The sequence below is a fragment of the Lichenostomus cassidix genome, chromosome 9 (genome assembly GCF_008360975.1).
Source record: "Lichenostomus cassidix isolate B80296 chromosome 9, HeHo_3.0, whole genome shotgun sequence".
Taxonomy (NCBI): domain Eukaryota; kingdom Metazoa; phylum Chordata; class Aves; order Passeriformes; family Meliphagidae; genus Lichenostomus; species Lichenostomus cassidix.
Genome location: NC_139490.1, coordinates 19,563,745 through 19,582,012, shown reverse-complemented (window position 1 = coordinate 19,582,012; position 18,268 = coordinate 19,563,745). Strand labels below are relative to the sequence as shown.

General features: G+C 37.8%; 1 protein-coding gene and 1 long non-coding RNA gene across 4 annotated transcripts in view; one reads left to right on the top strand and one right to left on the bottom strand.

The window, feature by feature from the left end:
* Positions 1 to 568: 568 nt before the first annotated feature.
* The window catches only part of CAB39 (calcium binding protein 39), a 41,808-nt gene continuing 24,108 nt past the window's right edge, over positions 569 to 18,268 (bottom strand). For all 3 annotated transcript variants that reach the window (XM_085069725.1, XM_085069726.1, XM_085069727.1), the window contains 7 exons: positions 12,934 to 13,098; positions 8,932 to 9,050; positions 6,507 to 6,675; positions 5,733 to 5,792; positions 4,987 to 5,052; positions 3,978 to 4,121; positions 569 to 3,164 (listed from right to left, as the gene is read on the bottom strand). In XM_085069725.1, coding sequence (XP_084925851.1) covers positions 2,976 to 3,164; positions 3,978 to 4,121; positions 4,987 to 5,052; positions 5,733 to 5,792; positions 6,507 to 6,675; positions 8,932 to 9,050; positions 12,934 to 13,098 — 912 coding nt within the window. In that variant the 3' untranslated portion in view covers positions 569 to 2,975. The remainder of the gene's footprint in view (positions 3,165 to 3,977; positions 4,122 to 4,986; positions 5,053 to 5,732; positions 5,793 to 6,506; positions 6,676 to 8,931; positions 9,051 to 12,933; positions 13,099 to 18,268) is intronic.
* On the top strand, positions 11,190 to 15,598 carry LOC146433413 (uncharacterized). The gene is made up of 3 exons (XR_014854112.1): positions 11,190 to 11,292; positions 14,264 to 14,325; positions 14,492 to 15,598. It is a non-coding gene; the product is annotated as an uncharacterized LOC146433413 (long non-coding RNA).

Genomic DNA, 18,268 nt, shown 5'->3' with positions numbered 1-18,268 from the left:
AAGTCCACTTCTTGCTGAACAAAACCATCTGCAGAATCTGCATCAAAAGCTCCTGAATGTTGTTTAAAACATAACACTCTCCTGATGTTTGCCACACTGCCTTACCTGGGGTGTTACCTGTGACAGCAGCTCCAGAGGCAGTGAAGAGATGCCAGCATGGCCTAAGGAAAGGGTGACCAATTACAGACACTCTCAGCTCCTGAAAATTATAAAGAAGTGAAGGCCAAAAATTTATCAACTAACCCTATCAGGCCCTGTCTCCAGCCATGATGCAGGAAATAGGATCTCCTCTCTTTGTTCCTGCTCATGCCAAAAAGAAACAGAATCAGGAACAATAATACAAAGAGGCAAGGGAGGCTACCAACAATTAATTAAAATTGATTGCATCTCTAATACAGCACATTGTCCTAATTCTTTAAAAATGTTTGTGCAAGCCAGTGTTCTGCATTATTTAAAATGATTTCACATTTAAAAGGAAGAAAGCTGAGCCACTTTAAGGCAATAAAGGAGACCTGATACACATCCACAAGAAACTGATCCTCTTCAGTAACACAGTAAAGAACACGCATTTTTCTTCAAAATTTTATTTTAATTTAAATTATGGGGCCAGCCAGATTTTTTTGATACGAAACGCATTTTCCTCAGGAGAAATGAAATGCTACCACGGAAATAGAATTACAATTGTATACATCTCTTATTTAAAAAAAAAAAAAAAAAAAAAAAGGAAAAAGAAAACGCCAAACAAAAAACCGCTTGCATTTAAATATGTTTTAGTAATACCCTTAAGCCTTCAAGCAGATAAGAAACCACTTCCAGAACAAGTTTTTTTTAATATGAACAGCACATCAAAGGAGCTTTAATTTAAATACAACTTCTTTTCGAAAGCCAACATTCAAATGTTTCCACATATTAAAAAAGTCACCATAGCCATTGATTCCAAGGCCTAATATAGAGTAACCTCTATCCCAGTCCAAATGTTTTCACTTCTTTACACATAGAAATCTTTAGCACATCTACATCTTTCTAAAGAGGAAGCCTTACATGTTATGGTGAGTAACTTGGCAAATAATGTTTTCCTCCACTCAGCTATGATAAACCAAAATATAACAGACTGTTAGTACCGAACTACAACACCACCTCAGTGCCAGTTCTGCCTGGGATCTCCAGGAAGTGTAAGCTATTCTCCTTCCTGTAAGCAAAATGATTCTGTTTGCAAAGGACATGGTAAGAACCTTTAAAAGGCCAATTCTAATGTTAAGAGCAGTTTTAAACAACCGAGTGAGAACACTCAATTTTCAGGAGCTCTCGGACTTCCCTTGTGAAGGCTTTCATATCAGCTTAAACATCACTGATTGCGAAGTATTTCAAATGGGAAGAGGACAGGAAGCAACAAACAATTTCTGTAGCATTCGCAATCATTCAGTCATGCAGAATTGGAACTTTCAGACCCCAATCCGTAAGTTTTTGCTTGGTTGTGATCTTAGCGTTACTATATGATGGATAGATACAATTTTAATAACATCATTTAGCTATATTTAGTAGATTCCTTTTGTATGGTCACAGTAACAAAAACATGGTGCAAAATCAGTTGGGTTTTCTGTTTTTATAAATACTGATAGTTTGCAGCATTAAAAAACAAAATCAACAAAAATTGTATCATTTTGTTATCCTAGGACACCTCTGAAATTGTTTCTTGAGGTCAGAGGGAATTAAATCATTCACTTACACAACTATTGTATGAGTTATTTACTGTAAGAAATGACGCACTGCAGGCTCCCCAGAAGTCAGAGGAATCGATATTAATTTAGCATAATCCTTGCCATTTGCAGAGCTGGTGAGCACAATGCTAGTTTAATTAAATAAGGCCAATATTATCTGGTAAGAACATAGTAGAAAGGGTTCCAGTTCTCTGTTTCAGCCTACCCTAATTGATGGCACCCCATTAGATAAGTGAATACAAAGGATTTGTTTGGGTTTGGGTTTTTGTTTCCTTTTAAATGCTGCAGTACTTGAGATTGTTAAATCAGCATTTCCATGTGATCTGAAGTATTCAATTACATATGAGCATTCATTTTGCAAAACTCAATATTAGGTAATAGTTACAGACTAATACAATAACATTCCTCTGCTGTACAAATTAAATCATATTTTAAAGAAATGAGCAGCCTAGGAGTTATATACAAAAGAAACCAGCAAGCATTCTTGAAATGAAATGCAAAATGTCACTGCTAGGTCTACTGTCTGAAATACCTTTAAAGTAAAATTAACAAAACCCCTTAGAACATATTTCCAAGTTTACAAGTCAAGTCTCAGAAAAATCAAATCATGTCAAAAAAAATTCTATAAAGCAGTGAAAGGCATATATACATTTTCCTTATGAACCTTGAGATTTCACTCTTTTAAAAGTTGCTAAGTTTCAATATCTGTTTATTTGCAAGACAACTGTTTATCCCAATAAGCTCACATCTTAGATACATTTCCCCTTTGATTACAAATAAAGCACTGCACATTTTTTTTTTTTAATCAAGGCATATAATCTTATACTATGGTGCCAGGTATGCACAGGTCACATTGTGCTCATTATCTCAAACAAGGTAAGTGCAAACATACAGATTTATTCAGATTTGCAAGCATGCAACCTGTTACTTAACTACATTAATACCTTCTCTCCTAAACCAAACTAGTATCTATATGTTTGCTTTCATGAACCTAGAATCTTTCTTTTCAGGACTCCTAAAACAAGCAGTGTCTTTGAATTCTGAAATGACACAAATATCAAGAAAGTCCACATTGTGCAAGAAAGCAGCAGCTATGTTTCTCAACTTGGACTAAAAATGAAAAGAGAAAAACAAAAACCGTTCACTGAACAGCAGATTAGCAGTAATGTTCCTCATGAATCGATAAGAGTGCCTGATGCTGAATATCTAACAGCAAATGCTGAATTTGGGTTTAATATTTTAAAGGTTTATTGGAGTTTAAGCTTCTTGCTGTGCTGGTCTCTTCAAATCCCTGATCTGTTTAACTAAATAGGTCTTCTCATCATTAAATTGTTCGTCCTCGGTCCTGTCATTCTGAAACTTGCTGAGGAACTCAATAAGTTTGGTCTGGTTCTTTAGAAGGATGTCTAATATAGGCTGTGTCTTGTTAGGATTGGCTACAAACACCTGCAAGAAAATAAAAAGCATTGAGCAAAACAGTGAGAAACAGAAGTTTAAAAAAATTATCTAACAAAACACTGATGATGATAACTTAAAACTATGTTTCCAGTGTCCTACAGAAAAACACAATGGAGTAAATGTAAGTTTTTTAATTAAATTACTTTTTTTTTTTTTTAATCAGTACATAAGCTGAACACCAGTACCAAAGTAAATTTAGTCTGTGGGAGGTCACCAGCCACAACAGCCTCTGCAGAAACCACTGAAGACACCTCATGGTTACACTCTATAGCAAATGCATTTTCGTATCATAAACAACATCTGATGGGTATCTTACAGCTCACTTCAAAGTTTTAAACCTCAAGTTATAACTCTCAGCTGCCTGTCTGAAAATCAGAAGGCATCTGTTATAACATGCAAATTACAATTTTTGTGACCTGACTAAAATACTGCTTTCCTTCAGAGATCATGCAGTATGATAAAAACACTTTTGAACTCACAGGTACTCCCTGATTTTATATGGAATCATGCATTCCTCTTATCTTACTGCACTAAATTCCAAAATTTTCTAAGACAGATTGCACTGACAATCACATAGAAATGAACCACAGAAGTGGTTTCTAAACAGTTTTCAAAAGATAACCAAGATATCTATTTGTAAAGATGGATCATAATAAAGCAAACATTAGTGCTCCCTTTAGTTAATCACTTAGCAGGCATTAAGATAAACTCCATTTAGGCTCAGCTAAGTAGTTGACTCAACTAAACAACTTCTGGTCAGATTCTTTTGTTTTCTGCTCATGGTGGGGTTTTTAAGCATACCTTGAACACATGGAAGGCCTCAAACTGAATGTTACGACTCTTGTCTCGTAGAAGGTTCATCATTAGTTTGAGATTTTCAGGTTTACTGATGTACTTCGTCATAATTGTGAAGTTGTGTCTGTCCAGTAACAATTCACCGAGAAGCTGAAGGCAGAAAATACACCCAAATGGAAAAATTACCAACACTGAACGTAAGAACCAGCTTATTAAAAAATGCTTCCAAACACCCTGAAATGGTGTGGTGGTCTGTGAATGCAGTAACAGTGGTTGGTAAATACCGTAACAACAGAACTAAGTGCCCCAAATTTCAAAGTACACAGTGCATTTTCCTCTTATTTCAATGATGCAATTTCTCCTTTTCCTCAGAAAGCAAAAAGTCACATTTGTTCCCCCTGGTTATGAATTGGAAATGAAAGGTAAGCAATTCTTTTTTTTTTCCCCATGACTTCATTATTTTTTTTTCATTTATACAGAAGCCATTTAACACCAAAAGTAATGACATTTTTAAAAAAAAATGAAAACCCAACAAAACTGGTTAGTACATCAAATGAGAAATACTGACACTTTTTTTGCTACCTTCTTTATTGTAAAGGGTTTAAAAAGATTTTCCCCACAGGGCTCACCTTTGTTGCAAGCTCTGTATTATATTTATGTTCACTATTGCTTACCTACTTGAATGTAAAATTAGTATTGCTCTAGGCACATCATGTGAGTCTTTGTTAAATTATGTAAATGTAACCAGACTTGTTGAATGAAAAAAAACGCAACTAAAACAAAGAAACCTGAGGATCCATTTCTTCATATGGAGAGAAATTACTTGGACCTCTGTTGGACACTAAATAATGTAAGAACTGGACTAAAAATAAGGAGCTGATCCCAAGAATTAAAACATAGAGAGAATTAAAATAAATGCTATTCAAGGCAGTTACAGAAGCCATTTCAAATTAACTCACCTTGAAATTAAAGGGAATCTAACTTTGCATTTAAGAAGAAAATAAAATTGCCTTACCTTAAGTGACTGTCTCTTTGTCACGTAATTTTCTGAATGAAGTAACTTCTCATATTCACTGAAGAACTAAACACAGAATAAAGAGAAGGGTTAAGGATTTTCCAAGTGTCATAGGCATCTTCTTCCAAATTAGTGCAACAAAGTGGAGGAGATGCAAATCCCTAACAAAAACATAAACAAAACCTGCAATCTCAGTAGGTTCCTGTAAGTCACTACCATTAAACATTGTATATGCTTCTAAAAAATATGTATTTACTCTCCTTTTGGAGCCTTCAATGTTTAGATTGCAGTGCAGTGGAAGGAGTTACTCCATTCCTTCTTAAACTGTGAGAGAAATAGGCTGCTCAGAGAAGCTGTGGATGCCCCATCCCTGGAGGTGCTCAAGGGCAGGCTGGATGGAGCTCTGAGCAAGCTGGTGTCCGTGCCCATGGCAGGGGGGCTGGAAGGAGGTGATGTTTCAGGTGGCTCCCTGGCAGCCCGTTCTGGGACAGCTCCTGCACTGGCACTGCTCCCAATTCCCGAGCCCCAGGGAAACCCAGGAAAGCAGGGCACGGGCTCCCTCTGGCGGACAAGCCACGCCTGGCTTCCACAGCACCACATCCCTGCCAACTTTGCTTCCTTTCAACTGCCTTAACATCGTGGGGAAATTTCCAAAACCAGAGTTCAACAAGGAATAAAACCACCAATTTCTTCAAGTAAGATACACGGCACTAGAAAACTCTAAATATTAAAATGTGTCTGCTCACCCTATCGTAATGTTGTTCCAAAAATTCTGCACTTAACAACTTGTGTCTTGTAAGCAAATCCTGTAAAAAAGCACAAACCCAGTATTTTCACTAGAAGATTCAAACAGTACATAGACAGTCTCATTAAACAGTGAGTACACATAAGACATTCAATCCAAAATTCTGCTATTTTATTAGAAAACCTAATTTAGGACATGAATGCAATTACCTGGACACTGCTAAGGATCTTGGCATCACTTAGGAAAGATCTGTGATGTGTTACTTTAATTCACAGATAAATAGCCTGTGAAATTATCACTGAAGAGTGCTATTTATGCCACTCTGCTCTGCACACAACTACACACAACCAAGGTTAAAACCCACCATTTAATATTGATTAATATCATGCTTCTTGCCCCATAACTGATTGGTTTAAGGCCACAAAAAATTTTCCCAGACAAAGCAACAGCATCAAATATCCTCAGGAGAAGCAGAGGAGTTGCAGACACAGATTTAAAGCCCCTGGCATGGAAGTACACATGCATTCAAGTAATGCATGACACATTACTTACTCTCTAGAACAAAATTCTGGGGAATAAATATAGTATATGTGTTTACAGCTGTGTCTTGCATTCTGAGAAATAAGGAAGAGCAGTGTCCAGCTTACCCATTTGCATCACACCAATTTTCTTCCCTCTCCCAAGGCTTGTTTTGCCAAGAGTATCACACACAGCACCGGGTTCCCAAAGCAGAGAACTACAGAAGTAACAATCCCAAAAGTTACAAGGAAATTACCTTGAATGTGGCAAACGCATCGGAAGCGATGTCAAACGTTGACATTTCCACGTATCTGAAGAAATCGTAGAATTGTTCTGACCACAAGATGATTTTAGCAAGTGGTTCATGCCGGATGCATTCTCTAAGCATTATGCCACAATTTAGAGCAATTTCTGGAGATTCGTACCTATTAAAAAACCAACAAAGATTCTTTATAGGCTTTCACAAGTTAACACTGCAGCAACACATTGCTAATTACAGTGTTTAGTACGATCAAGTAAACAAACTCATAAAAATTAGAGGTATTTATTCCTGCACTAAACTCCATTTTTAAATATTTCTACAAAATATTCCTGAAATAGCTGCCACTTACAATTATAGCCAATTCAAATGAATTTCACAAACTGAGAAACAAGACTAAATAAAAACACTTTCTTTGTTCTCAAAATCAGTTTTCTTGTTCCATATTGGTGGGATTGCAGACATCTGGAAAAGCAGTAAATGATTTGTCTTGAAATCTGCTCACTTAAACATGACAGCAATTTACATAAAACTTTCCATATGAGCATGGGGGGTTAATAATACTGGACATGAATTCAGATCTGTTTCATTAAACCATTTCTCAGCAGCACAGGCTGCTCTGCACATCATGGGGCTCCAGCTTCTGGAACAGTCACAGCATCTCCCATGCCTTCCTGCCTCACACCTAGAGAATCCTCCATCCTGAACCACTAGAAGCTAATTGAAATTCCCCATTACCCTACCAAAACATTTCCTTATGAAATAATTTTCATTAAATCTTGCAGTACTTCCCCATTCAAGCTGTCATGGAGATTTGAAATCTACTGAACTTCTTGCACTTCTTGCCAGAGTTTAAATTTACACAGATTTGTCTCAGCTCGATACCAGATGTAACCATGCATGTTGCTAAATGCCCATTTCAAACATCCTGACTTATAAATATGAGTTTCAATAACCCCTGTGAGAATAAAGCTCTCTGAGGAGTGACAATACAGACTGAAAGTGAGCACCAATGTGTTGCAGCCTTCATTCAACCACTTATCAATGAGAACATGCTAAGAAAGCACTTTTATCTCTCTGCACCTCAAATATCTTTGCCTTCTTTTGTGAATTATTTTGAAGAAGCACTGAATCAATTTCTTTCGCATTATGCCACCTTTTTTTTTGTCCCTCTAACACTTAAATTTCACGCAGGACTGTAATGCAGGGCAAAAAAAAAGCAGTTGTTCTGGCAGACAAGTGCAGATCTTATGCTCATATGATGTGGTAAGTATGCCACACTGCTTCTCATGCTAAACCTTTCAGCATGAAGCTAAGAGATGTGAGACCCCTGCTTTCTCCCCAGAGAAAGTTTCTTGTATGATACATTTTCCAGTGGCTTACACAAATGGCCAGAATTAGGCAAACATGGAGATGTGACAATAAAATAGCCCAATGTGCCATGCACTGGCAGGTCAGTCAGCACCTCTGATGACTACTGTGAACTAGGGAGGAGGAAAAACACAATTAAGCTTCCTGTTTCTATGCTAAAAATACACCTGATTATCCTCCCCATGTCAATGCTACCAACAGGCAAACATCCCACTGAGATGAGTGGCCCTTTCATGCACCCTTCAGTTATCCCAGTAGGTGGAATAAGTACTTAACTTCAGCAAGCTTACCCAGCAGCTGTAGCCAGAATTATAAATAGCTGTATTTTTAAAAATTGTTTATTAATGTTTGATGAGCTTTTCTGTCCCAAAATAACACACTGGAATTTCATTTTTCAGAACTTTCTTAATTAAGGTTATTAGAAATGCAAGCAATTATTTTCTGTTTTCATGTCTGAGAGCTGCAGCTCTACACACCCAACCATGTATTCAGTATGGCATGACTCTCCAAAATCCAGCACATCAGATATTATAAGAAGAGAGGAAGACACAGTTGCCTAGCATGCACAATATGCCACAATTCATTCTTTTTTTTTTGGTCAGGTTTGTGTTGGCATGTTTGTGTCAATATGGGAATATAAATCAGTATGAATAAGAAGTCTAAGACCATACTAAGATAGGCCAACAAACTGGAAATTACTGCAGTTAAAAGGAAAAATAACAGCCTTCAACTCTTGATGAATTAATAAGTTCACAAGAACATAGTTTAAATAGGCTCAAATAGTAAGAATACTGGAAGGAAAACATCCCACTACCCCAGTAACAGTTCTCAATTTTCAGTTATATTTCATGCAAAAGTAGATTGTTGGTGTTTTATGACTTAAATTTTCCTTTACTTAATGGAATCACAGACCCCAAGACCAAGGGAAAATGAAATAAAATCAAGCATATTGCAAAGGAAGAACAAACATGTCAGAATTCACTGCTTCTCCACGCATTTAAAAATTCCTTACTTCATGTAAAAGCGTATTTATGCTTCACAGTGCACATACCCTTTTAATAGCATGAATAAGATATTCTGTTGAGTGCAGATGTATTCAACTGTGGGAGTTCTTGTACCAATTTGTCTTCTGAGAATGTTGTTGAAAATTTGCGCAACATCTTTCTTGCCCTGTCAAAAACATCAGCAGTTAAACACATAATATTGAAGTCCACAAGCAAGTTAACAATTAAACATTATCATCACCTCGTGCAGTCGTACTGGGCGAGTTCTGCAGTTCACTCAGCCTCCATACTCTGATCTTGAACAGATTCAACATTCTCTTTCTGTATGCCCATTTCAAATATGCCAAAGCACTCAAAACATTGCATCATGTTGCAGCCAGATCACGGGTAATTTACATTCAGAAGTAAAGCCAGTTGATGTTTCATCAGATATTTCTATGTAGCATCAATCCCCTGGGCTTATTTTGTATTTGTTTTTGCTAATAGCATAACAGTTGTTAACTGGGCTCTTGCCTGGAAGTGTTCTTCAACATTCCATTATCCTCTCCCCTTGTCTAGGAACACACAATGCCACCATTAAGAGTGTGCAGAGCATTTCCCACTGCAGTGTTAACATCCAACTTAGAACTGGAACTTATGAAAGTTAAATAAATAAATAAATAAATAAATAATACACACAGAAATCCTCCACTGACCCAAAATGCAAGTCATGGATTTTTCAATGCACAGAAGAAGTACAAATAAGACAGGATGCTGAAATTCAGCACAAATTATACACACCAAAAAAAAATGCACAAGGATAGCACCAGGCAGTGTAAAAGGAACTGGAAATATTCTTTGTTGAATATAAACACATCTCCTGTTTATTTTTTCTGTCAGACCATAGCTGAAGATGACAAACTGGTAAAGACATCTAACAAAAAGCTGATTATAAACATAAGCACTTTTCACTGTCGTTCACATGCACCATTGAAAAGCCAGATTTCTGCAATTAACTGTCCATTCTGGACTGCACAAAGACACCCTCAGGATTATGTGCTATCAGACCTAACCCAGAAATAGACCAGCCAAACTTGTACTAAGCTTGGCCCTGCAAATAAAGGCCTGTTAAGCAACTCCACCTAAAGGTTCCCTGAATGTTATGCACCAAACTTTTATGTATACAATGTTTCTTGACAAGCTCTAGCTGTACTATAAATCTCCTGAGTAACACCAGGAAGCTTTTGAGTAAAATGCAGGGCATATTTAACTAGCAAGAATTTTAAAAACAACATCAATTATTTAAAATTCATTCTGTTTTCTAATCAGTGTAAAAAAGACCGCATGAGAAAAAAATGAAATGTTTATGAAAACGTAGGAGGACTGTAGTTTTACAAATGGCATGTTTGTGAATTACCACGGACAGTTTTGTTGGAGTGTTGTTTTCAGGATATAAGAGATTGTTTGTAAACGTTTGTTTTCTCAATTACAATTCCATTGAAAGCCAGCCCAAAGCAACACCAGAACCCTTTGTTGTGACATGAGTAGAGCAGTGTTTGCAGAAATTGCTTTACTCAAACTCCACATAATATAGTCATCAACTCTCATTCACCAACGCTGCCAGTTCTGTGCTGGATCGCAGTGTTTGCCTTGGATTCTCCAGCAAGAACAGCATTTCCTTCTTGTGCCCATCACTGAGCTGCCAGTGGCACACAGCAATGCCACAGTGAGGTTTTGTCACAGGGGTGTCTTGCCAAGTGACCTCATGGCCTAACAACAGAAAACAGGCCCCAGACCTTGTGCCAACAGTCACGACGGCCAGAGGTGAGAGGGATACTGTGCTTGTATTGTCTTCTCAGCAGAAGGATTCAGCTCCCCTGGGCAAAAGGCAGTTTTGTTTGGGCTTTTTTTTTTTAATTCTTCATTTTAAAGCCCCCAAAACAACAGAACAAAACCCCTAGTTTCACCAGGGATATCATCTCTTTCAGTGCAAATCAGCAAGGAGATAAGTGGTAAGTGTTAAGGCTGGTAAGGAGATGGTTGTGTTGACTGCTTTACCTGGAAAGCAAGCTTCCAGAGAAGGGCAACACTTTAAATACACCTGTGCATACAGCACGGGCTGGACAATTACAGTTTTTTTCATTAAATCAGATTTGTCATTTTTCTAGTTTCTACTTCTTACTTTTCTTTGGGTTGTTTTTACCATAACAGTTCAGATTCAGGTACATTTGAGACAGTTAAAGAGCACAATGAATAGTTCCCATCTATTAATAAGCTGTCTGCTCCTGTTCTACATAGAAACCTTCTTCAGAAGTGAGTCTGAAAGAATAGAGTTTAGTTTGTCACTGAATAACCTCCAGCTGTGGTGGGACACCAGAAGAAAAAATTCTAGACCCACTCTTCATGTTTAAAAACCAACAGAAAACAAAGTACGTATTTCCATCAGTAATGGAAAACTTGTTTCCAATGCAGTAAACGCGCAGAGACATTTGGGATACCAAAGCCAACATTTGATTGGCGTTGTAACAGCTGGGAAACTGCAGCACATCTGGAGCACAGGTGTGCTGACATTAGTTGTAGGTAACAACAATAGCTGGACAGTCTGCCAGATCCCATCCATAAAGAGCAGATGTGGTCCAGGCTCGAAAGCAGCGAATGACTTGTTCTCTCTCCAAGGGGAGCCATCACATCCTCGTGAAACAAAGCAGCAGAAGAGCCACAGGCAGGAAACAACTCACAATCTTTTCAAGTCCCCTTAGAATAAAAGGGATAGTTCTCCTTAATGAGAGCAAGTCTGTGCAAATCGTTATCATTCTTCATTACCAGGAGATAATGAAGGTTTCTTTTGCTAATAACTGGGCTGAGTAAACACCAGGCTGATATCAATCTAGAGGTCAGCAAAATCCAGATGACGTTTCATGATTTCCTTTCTTCAGCAATTAAAGGCCATCACATTGCAGCATTCCCTCTCAGCTTTCCCAGGTCTCCTTGCTTATTTAACAACCTGAATGTTTTATGTATGATATAAACAGTTGTGTGGGTAGGGAAAAAATATCACTGTACTGCAATTAAACACAAATCAGAGGGAGTTATGGGTGGGGTGGAAGGGAGAGAAAAAAGAACAGGGAAGAAAGCCATTGTTTTCGGAATGTCAAATTACAATAGGACTTTAAACCGTTGTGTTTGTATTGTGAGCAACTTGTTTATGAACAATTTTTAAGCAATCTTAAGTGGGATGGTCTTTATGGTTGAGGCTGTGCAGTGAGATACATGGGGTTTGGCTCCTTTCCTAGACAACCACACACTTCTTGTGAGACCTCAGGGAAAAGACAAAAATCCAATTGTTCTGCAATGTCTTGTAACTAAATAGGAGGATTTTTCACTGTGGTGCTGGGAAGGTAAATTATTCCATGTGATGTGGTGACAAATGCCACAGAGGCTTGTATAACCTTTAAATATAAATAAGTATTGCTATTTTGAATTGATCAATGAAAACCTTGGTTTGTTTTTTTAATGAATAGAAAAGAGATGAGGAAAAGCAAAAAGGTTGCATCACTTGTTTCTAAAAAGAGAGAGAAATACTGGACTATTAATAAAACTAACAGCTTTAAATTATATATTTAAATTTCTTCATAAATGTTACAATAATTCTATTACTTTTCAAGTAATTTGGTGTAACAAGATGAACATGTAAATACATCTTGTAGTATCAAGGTTTATGTTCACCGTGGTATTACTATTAAGAGATTAACCCTTCTGTGTACACAACAATTAAGAGTTATTCCATAATTTTAACAGAACTGAACTATCAGATTCGAGGTTTATCTACTTCAAATTTGTGTTTTAAAACAAATTTTTATATTTTTACATGCCTAAATTCAGATTTCATATGCTATAGTTGCTCAAATTTCTACACAATTTGGAACAATGAGTTCTCTTTCTGATGGATTTGTCATTACCAAAAAATAAAACCTGAAGACTGAAACATCTTAATCAATTAAAGTGGGAGGAATTCAGATGTGTTTGTTTTAACATACAGAATATAAGAAATGTCAAAGCTCTTTTCTTACCTCAAAGTCAATTAGCTGCAAGTCAGCTACTAGGGTACTAAGAAGACCACTGTTGTACAGCTCCTGAGCAAGCTGTGCCACAGCTTCTGTTTGGGGTTCTTTTTCATTTGTGCCATACAAGATTTCTTTCATGGCAACAAGGTTTTTTGAGACCTCCTCCGTCGCCTAAAGAAAATGGGAAAACAATACAGTTAGAGCACAATGCCATTTGTATTTCTAACTGCACACTCCTTTATTCTTAACATCTGCAAACTTCCATGGGGGGGAGGAATAATCAGGAAATGACAATGTCAAAAAACAATAGATATTCTTTCTGCAAATAAGACTGTTATGAGACTGGTATTTAAAAAAAAAACCAACCCAAACAACAAAAAGCAGAGGCAAGACATACAGAATTTTGTTACCAAAGGTAAAAATCTCTTCCTTTTTACTGCCTTTTAACCTCCCATTCAAAAATCCCCTAAAGAGTAGCAATAGGATGAAAAGAACCAAAAAAATTTCCATTCTGTAAAACAAGAGTAGGCAGGATCAGATTGGAAAACATGACAGGGAGACTCATGCCTGTCCCTAGTGAACTGCTCAGAGAGACCAAATGTATCCCCTCCTGTAGATTTTGCATACATCAGGTTTTGCCAAATGCTAGGCTCTCATTCCAGGTACTGTGGGTGAAACTTTTCCTTTCCAACAAACAAAACCTCAAGGAGAGTGTACTTTAATTTTCAAGTTATCTCAGCATACAAGAACAACTTGGCAAACACACCTAGAAAGGGGTACACTCAAAAGGACATGGGAGACAATTAAAAGTCTAAAATCCTTCCCTGTTTGAAGCCCATCTTACAGAAGACAGACAGGTCTGACTTGTCATTTGTGAAGAATTCCTAAGTTGCCATGATGATCTGGAGCAGCATTTAGCAGTGAAAACACAGTTATCTCACAAGTAAAATGAAAAAAAATATAAATCAACAAGAACACTTTTGAACACCCACTAGTGAATCTTAAAACATAGTTGTCTTAGACCAAAAAAAGAACTATCCTTTTAATATATATGCTTACTGAGCTTGGGGGCAAAATGCTGAAAATGATCATCATAAATAACTGGTTTAATTATAATGGTTCTTCACATGCCTAAAAAGTCTGAGTGGTTTGTAAGTGCACTGATTTTTAGTAATTAGATGAACCTGCCAACAAAGTATGCATACACTTTAGTGTAAAGTATTTATGATTGATAGCTTACAGAAAATTAATCAAGTGAAAAAATGATCACTTTCTGGATATTGCCAGTCTTATAAAGGATATGTATAAAGATTTCTCATTTGTGCTTTTTATCTAGAGAGGCTTAAGATCAGCATGACCCATGCACTACTCAAGCCAAAGCCATTCCAGCTTTGCTAGGTATGCAAGTAAGGATTCCATGACCTTTAAGGAGGCTCCATATCATTTTTAGCTCCTCCACAACTTTCCACTCCCTGCTGCCTCCCTCTTCCTGCTAAGTGCAGTTCCTAGACCCAGTTGTCTCCTCCTCAATCGAAATTCCAAAGGATTTTCTGTGCACTGTTAGGAAGACAGCAAGAAGCAGGTGCTCAGTAAGACTGCTTAGATTCATTCCAGCTCCCGAAAATGTGACATGGGAACACCAGCTCACCATACTAGAGCAGTTTTACACCACACAATTGTTCTACTTCTCTGAAATTCGGAAGAAAGACCTCTTCACTAGGAGAACAGGAACATCTGTCAAATGTGGAGATATGAAGAGATATCTCTGATGCCTGGCTACCAAGGAAAGAGGAAGCAGAGTCTGTCCCAGCACACTAATGTAGAAAGCAAGATGAAAGAGGAAGAAAGGCAGAAGTTCAAGTAACATCTATCTTAACTAAAATGATGGCAATATCGAGGGCATGCCTGCAATGAAGAAAGTGAGTGGAGAATTTGTCATACCAAAACCCAAGAAAACAGAAGAAGCCTCCCAAACCCAAAACTTTAATAGCCACACTTGAAGGCTCTCCCTTCACCATCAGCCCAAGAAAGACACCAGTAATGGAAATGCTTGCAAACCAGGCAGAAAATAATGCAGTGTACCCAAACACCAAGGGCTTTAAAAAACCAAAAAGCCTTCTAGCCCAACATGAACATACAACTCGGGAAGCTCAAGAACAGACAGGAGGATTTCACTGCTCTTCACTACTGTCAAAACCATGTGAATGTGCTTCACTGGAACTTGGCATGGCATGAGGCTTTCAGTGGGAAGTAGTGGTTAGAGACACAGAATCACTGAATCACTGAGGTTGGAAAAGACCCTTAAGCTCAAGTCCACCACTAAAGCATGTCCCTAAGAAGCAGAACAGCTTAGGCTGGAAGGTACCTCAGGAGACCATCAGGATCCACCTGCCTGCTCGGGGCATGGCCAGCCTCAGTCCTGCCAAGCTGCTCAGGCTGATGGCCAGCCATGCTCTGAACAGCTCCATGGATGGACACTCCAGCACCTCTCCAGGCAACCTGTACCAGTGTCTGACCACCTGCACCAGCAAAGAGTCTGGCTTGCACCACTCCAGCTATCCTTTCTGGATATGTTCTGTAAAGAGAAGTATAAGGTTTTCTGGAAGTATTGTATTAGTAACCAAGGTCTCTCAATGCACTACACTTTCATAAAATATAACGTCTTTATACTTCTTCTATTCTGAAATTCAACATCAAAAGGACTAGAAATAAACTCTTACAAACCTCTAGAAACCTGTCTTTTATTTTCTTTTTTTCTAACTCTTGTATATTCCATGAACTCTCAAACATATTCCAAAACAAGATGTGCAGACCTACTTCTGCCATTTCAGATGCAGAATGAAATTTAGATAGCTACACTGAAAAATATAATGCTACTTTAAATATCAGTGTCAAGAGCCAAGTAAAAAAATACTAAAAAGATAAAATCAAGAAACATAAGGCTGGCTAGCATTACTTGCAAGATTTTCTAAGAGACTGAGATCTAAATTGCCTAATGCACTGCTTTCTTTTAAGAGGGGAAAAAATGTCTAGAGATAGATCAAAATACACAATTAAGTTAATCCAAAACCCCATGATCAAAAGTGGAACTAACAATCAGATGCCATATGTATAAATACGTAAAATATATCCCAGCACAATATATGACCCAAGGTGTATTTTATATATACAGAATATCTATACTCTATATTTTATAGTCTCTAAGTATACATTTTATGTGTTAAAATTTATATTTTCTAAGTATTAACATTTGTATCTATATGCTCTCAACACTCAGAAGGAGCAACCTGCATTTTCAAGAAAAAATCCGTGGTATCAATTTGAAATTCATCTGAGGACAAGCCACACCATAAAAGTTAAATGTAAAGCAAGGAAAATAAAGAAAATACTTGCTTCTCTATGTTTATGAAAGATAGGAAGATGCTATTTAAAAATATAAGCAGACAGCATGAAGTCACATATATGACTGTTGCATCAGAATAGCTGCATGTCTTTATATCTATGGTTTATTGCAGCCTCTGGAAATACCAGTGAAATACCCTAAAATTTACTATGTCTTTAAATGGCAAGCAGTGCAAACCCCAAATACTCTATCTAGAGCTGTACAGCTGGACTATGTGGGGTTTATGAGCAGTAGAAAAAGATAAAGAACACATGGCCAGTCCTGCAATATTTCCAATGAGCTTGGTAGTCTCCAGGCCTATGGAACCCCAATGGCCAGGGGTTCTCTACATATGGATAAAACAGTTACAGAAACTGCACTGTTAATGAAAACAGCCATCAAAAAGATAAATCAGATATAGCTTTGAGCCTGTACTGGGTGAATGATTTTACCAGTCTAAAGCAGTATCTATCGTAAGTAAAAAACATCATTTCAATAACTCTATTTAAATTGGCCAGATTTCCACATGCTTACAAAAACATGCAATTCCATAAATGTATTAGTATCTACATCAGTGCAGTAGTACATTTAAAGGCCAAAATTGATTATATGATTTTTCAGTAGACATTTAGCACCAAGACAGCAGAGAAGAGCTAAGTTCAATTAGCAGAGAAGCATGTCCTCTCACCTGCTACTCCCTGAAGAAGCCTCATCTTTACCCCTTGAGTAACAGCCCCACACTCCAGGCCAGGCAGATTACTTAACCTTTAGCCTTCTTTCAGCCACAGATTAATTGTACACACATGCGTAACAAACGTAAGATTTTACTGCTTTGTAAATGACAGCATTAACTCAGTGAATGAAACCTGACCTGTGGCAACATGGCCCAACACCACGCTGGGACAGCTGAGCCCAAGCAGCTCCTGGTGCAGCCCCATTACTCAGCGTGCTGCCATCGCTGTGACTAAAGGAGAGAGGCCAGCCACGCCTGCAAGGGCCAGCCTGCCTGGGATAACACAGCTCCAACAATCACCCAACAGCACAAAGGGAGCTGCTGGGACCGGGTTAACCCAAGGTCAGAGGGTAGGGAAGAACAACTTTATGACATGAGTAAATATTTACCTGCACAACAGTGAATGTATGCCACAAACTAAGTGAACTGGTGGTATGAAAAAAATGCAGGTATCAGCCAAAGAGGGGAAAGAAATGTGAATAGAGACTAACTAATGGACTAGATCAATGGTAGGTCCTGCTTATAGGAAAGGAGTTTTCCTTCCCCTTCCCTTTAGCCCTCCTTTCTGAGAGAACACAACTAATGGAGAACTAACAGCATATATGATGAACACATTTTCAGTTATAAAGCACTTGACATCTCATTTCCCTTCCAAAACACTGACACAGCAAGCTATGACCTCTGTGCTAAGCACAGCACTGCAGCCAGCAAGCACCGGAGCTGTGGCACACGAGGCAGACTGAGCCACAGCCCAGCTCCCACAGCTGCTCCAGCTCACAGCTCCTAAACACTTAAAGGACATTTCAAATGACCTGCACGACTACCTGGTTAATTTTTCTCCACTTTTCACAGAGCTCAAAAAAAGGTAGATTAACATGTAACTAGGATACACTTGAATTTCAGATTTTTGGTTACAAAACAGATTTTCCAGGATTACAGGGTAGAATGCTTCATAATTAAACAAGAGACATCATGACCACTACTGTTGCTTTCATCTTTTGCTGGAAGAATATCTTCCATTTTGATTACAAAGAACAGACAGGAACACACACTGACCAAGCTTTAAAATCTCCTTTGATTTTTTTTCCTCTCATAAAAACATTGAAGGTTTTAAATTTCAGCCTGAGCACTGAAAAAATGAGGAATTCTGTTCAAACATAATTAATTACACTTACAACTTCTAGGGAAAATTATTTATCTAATTTTCTTATAAATCTGTATTTCCA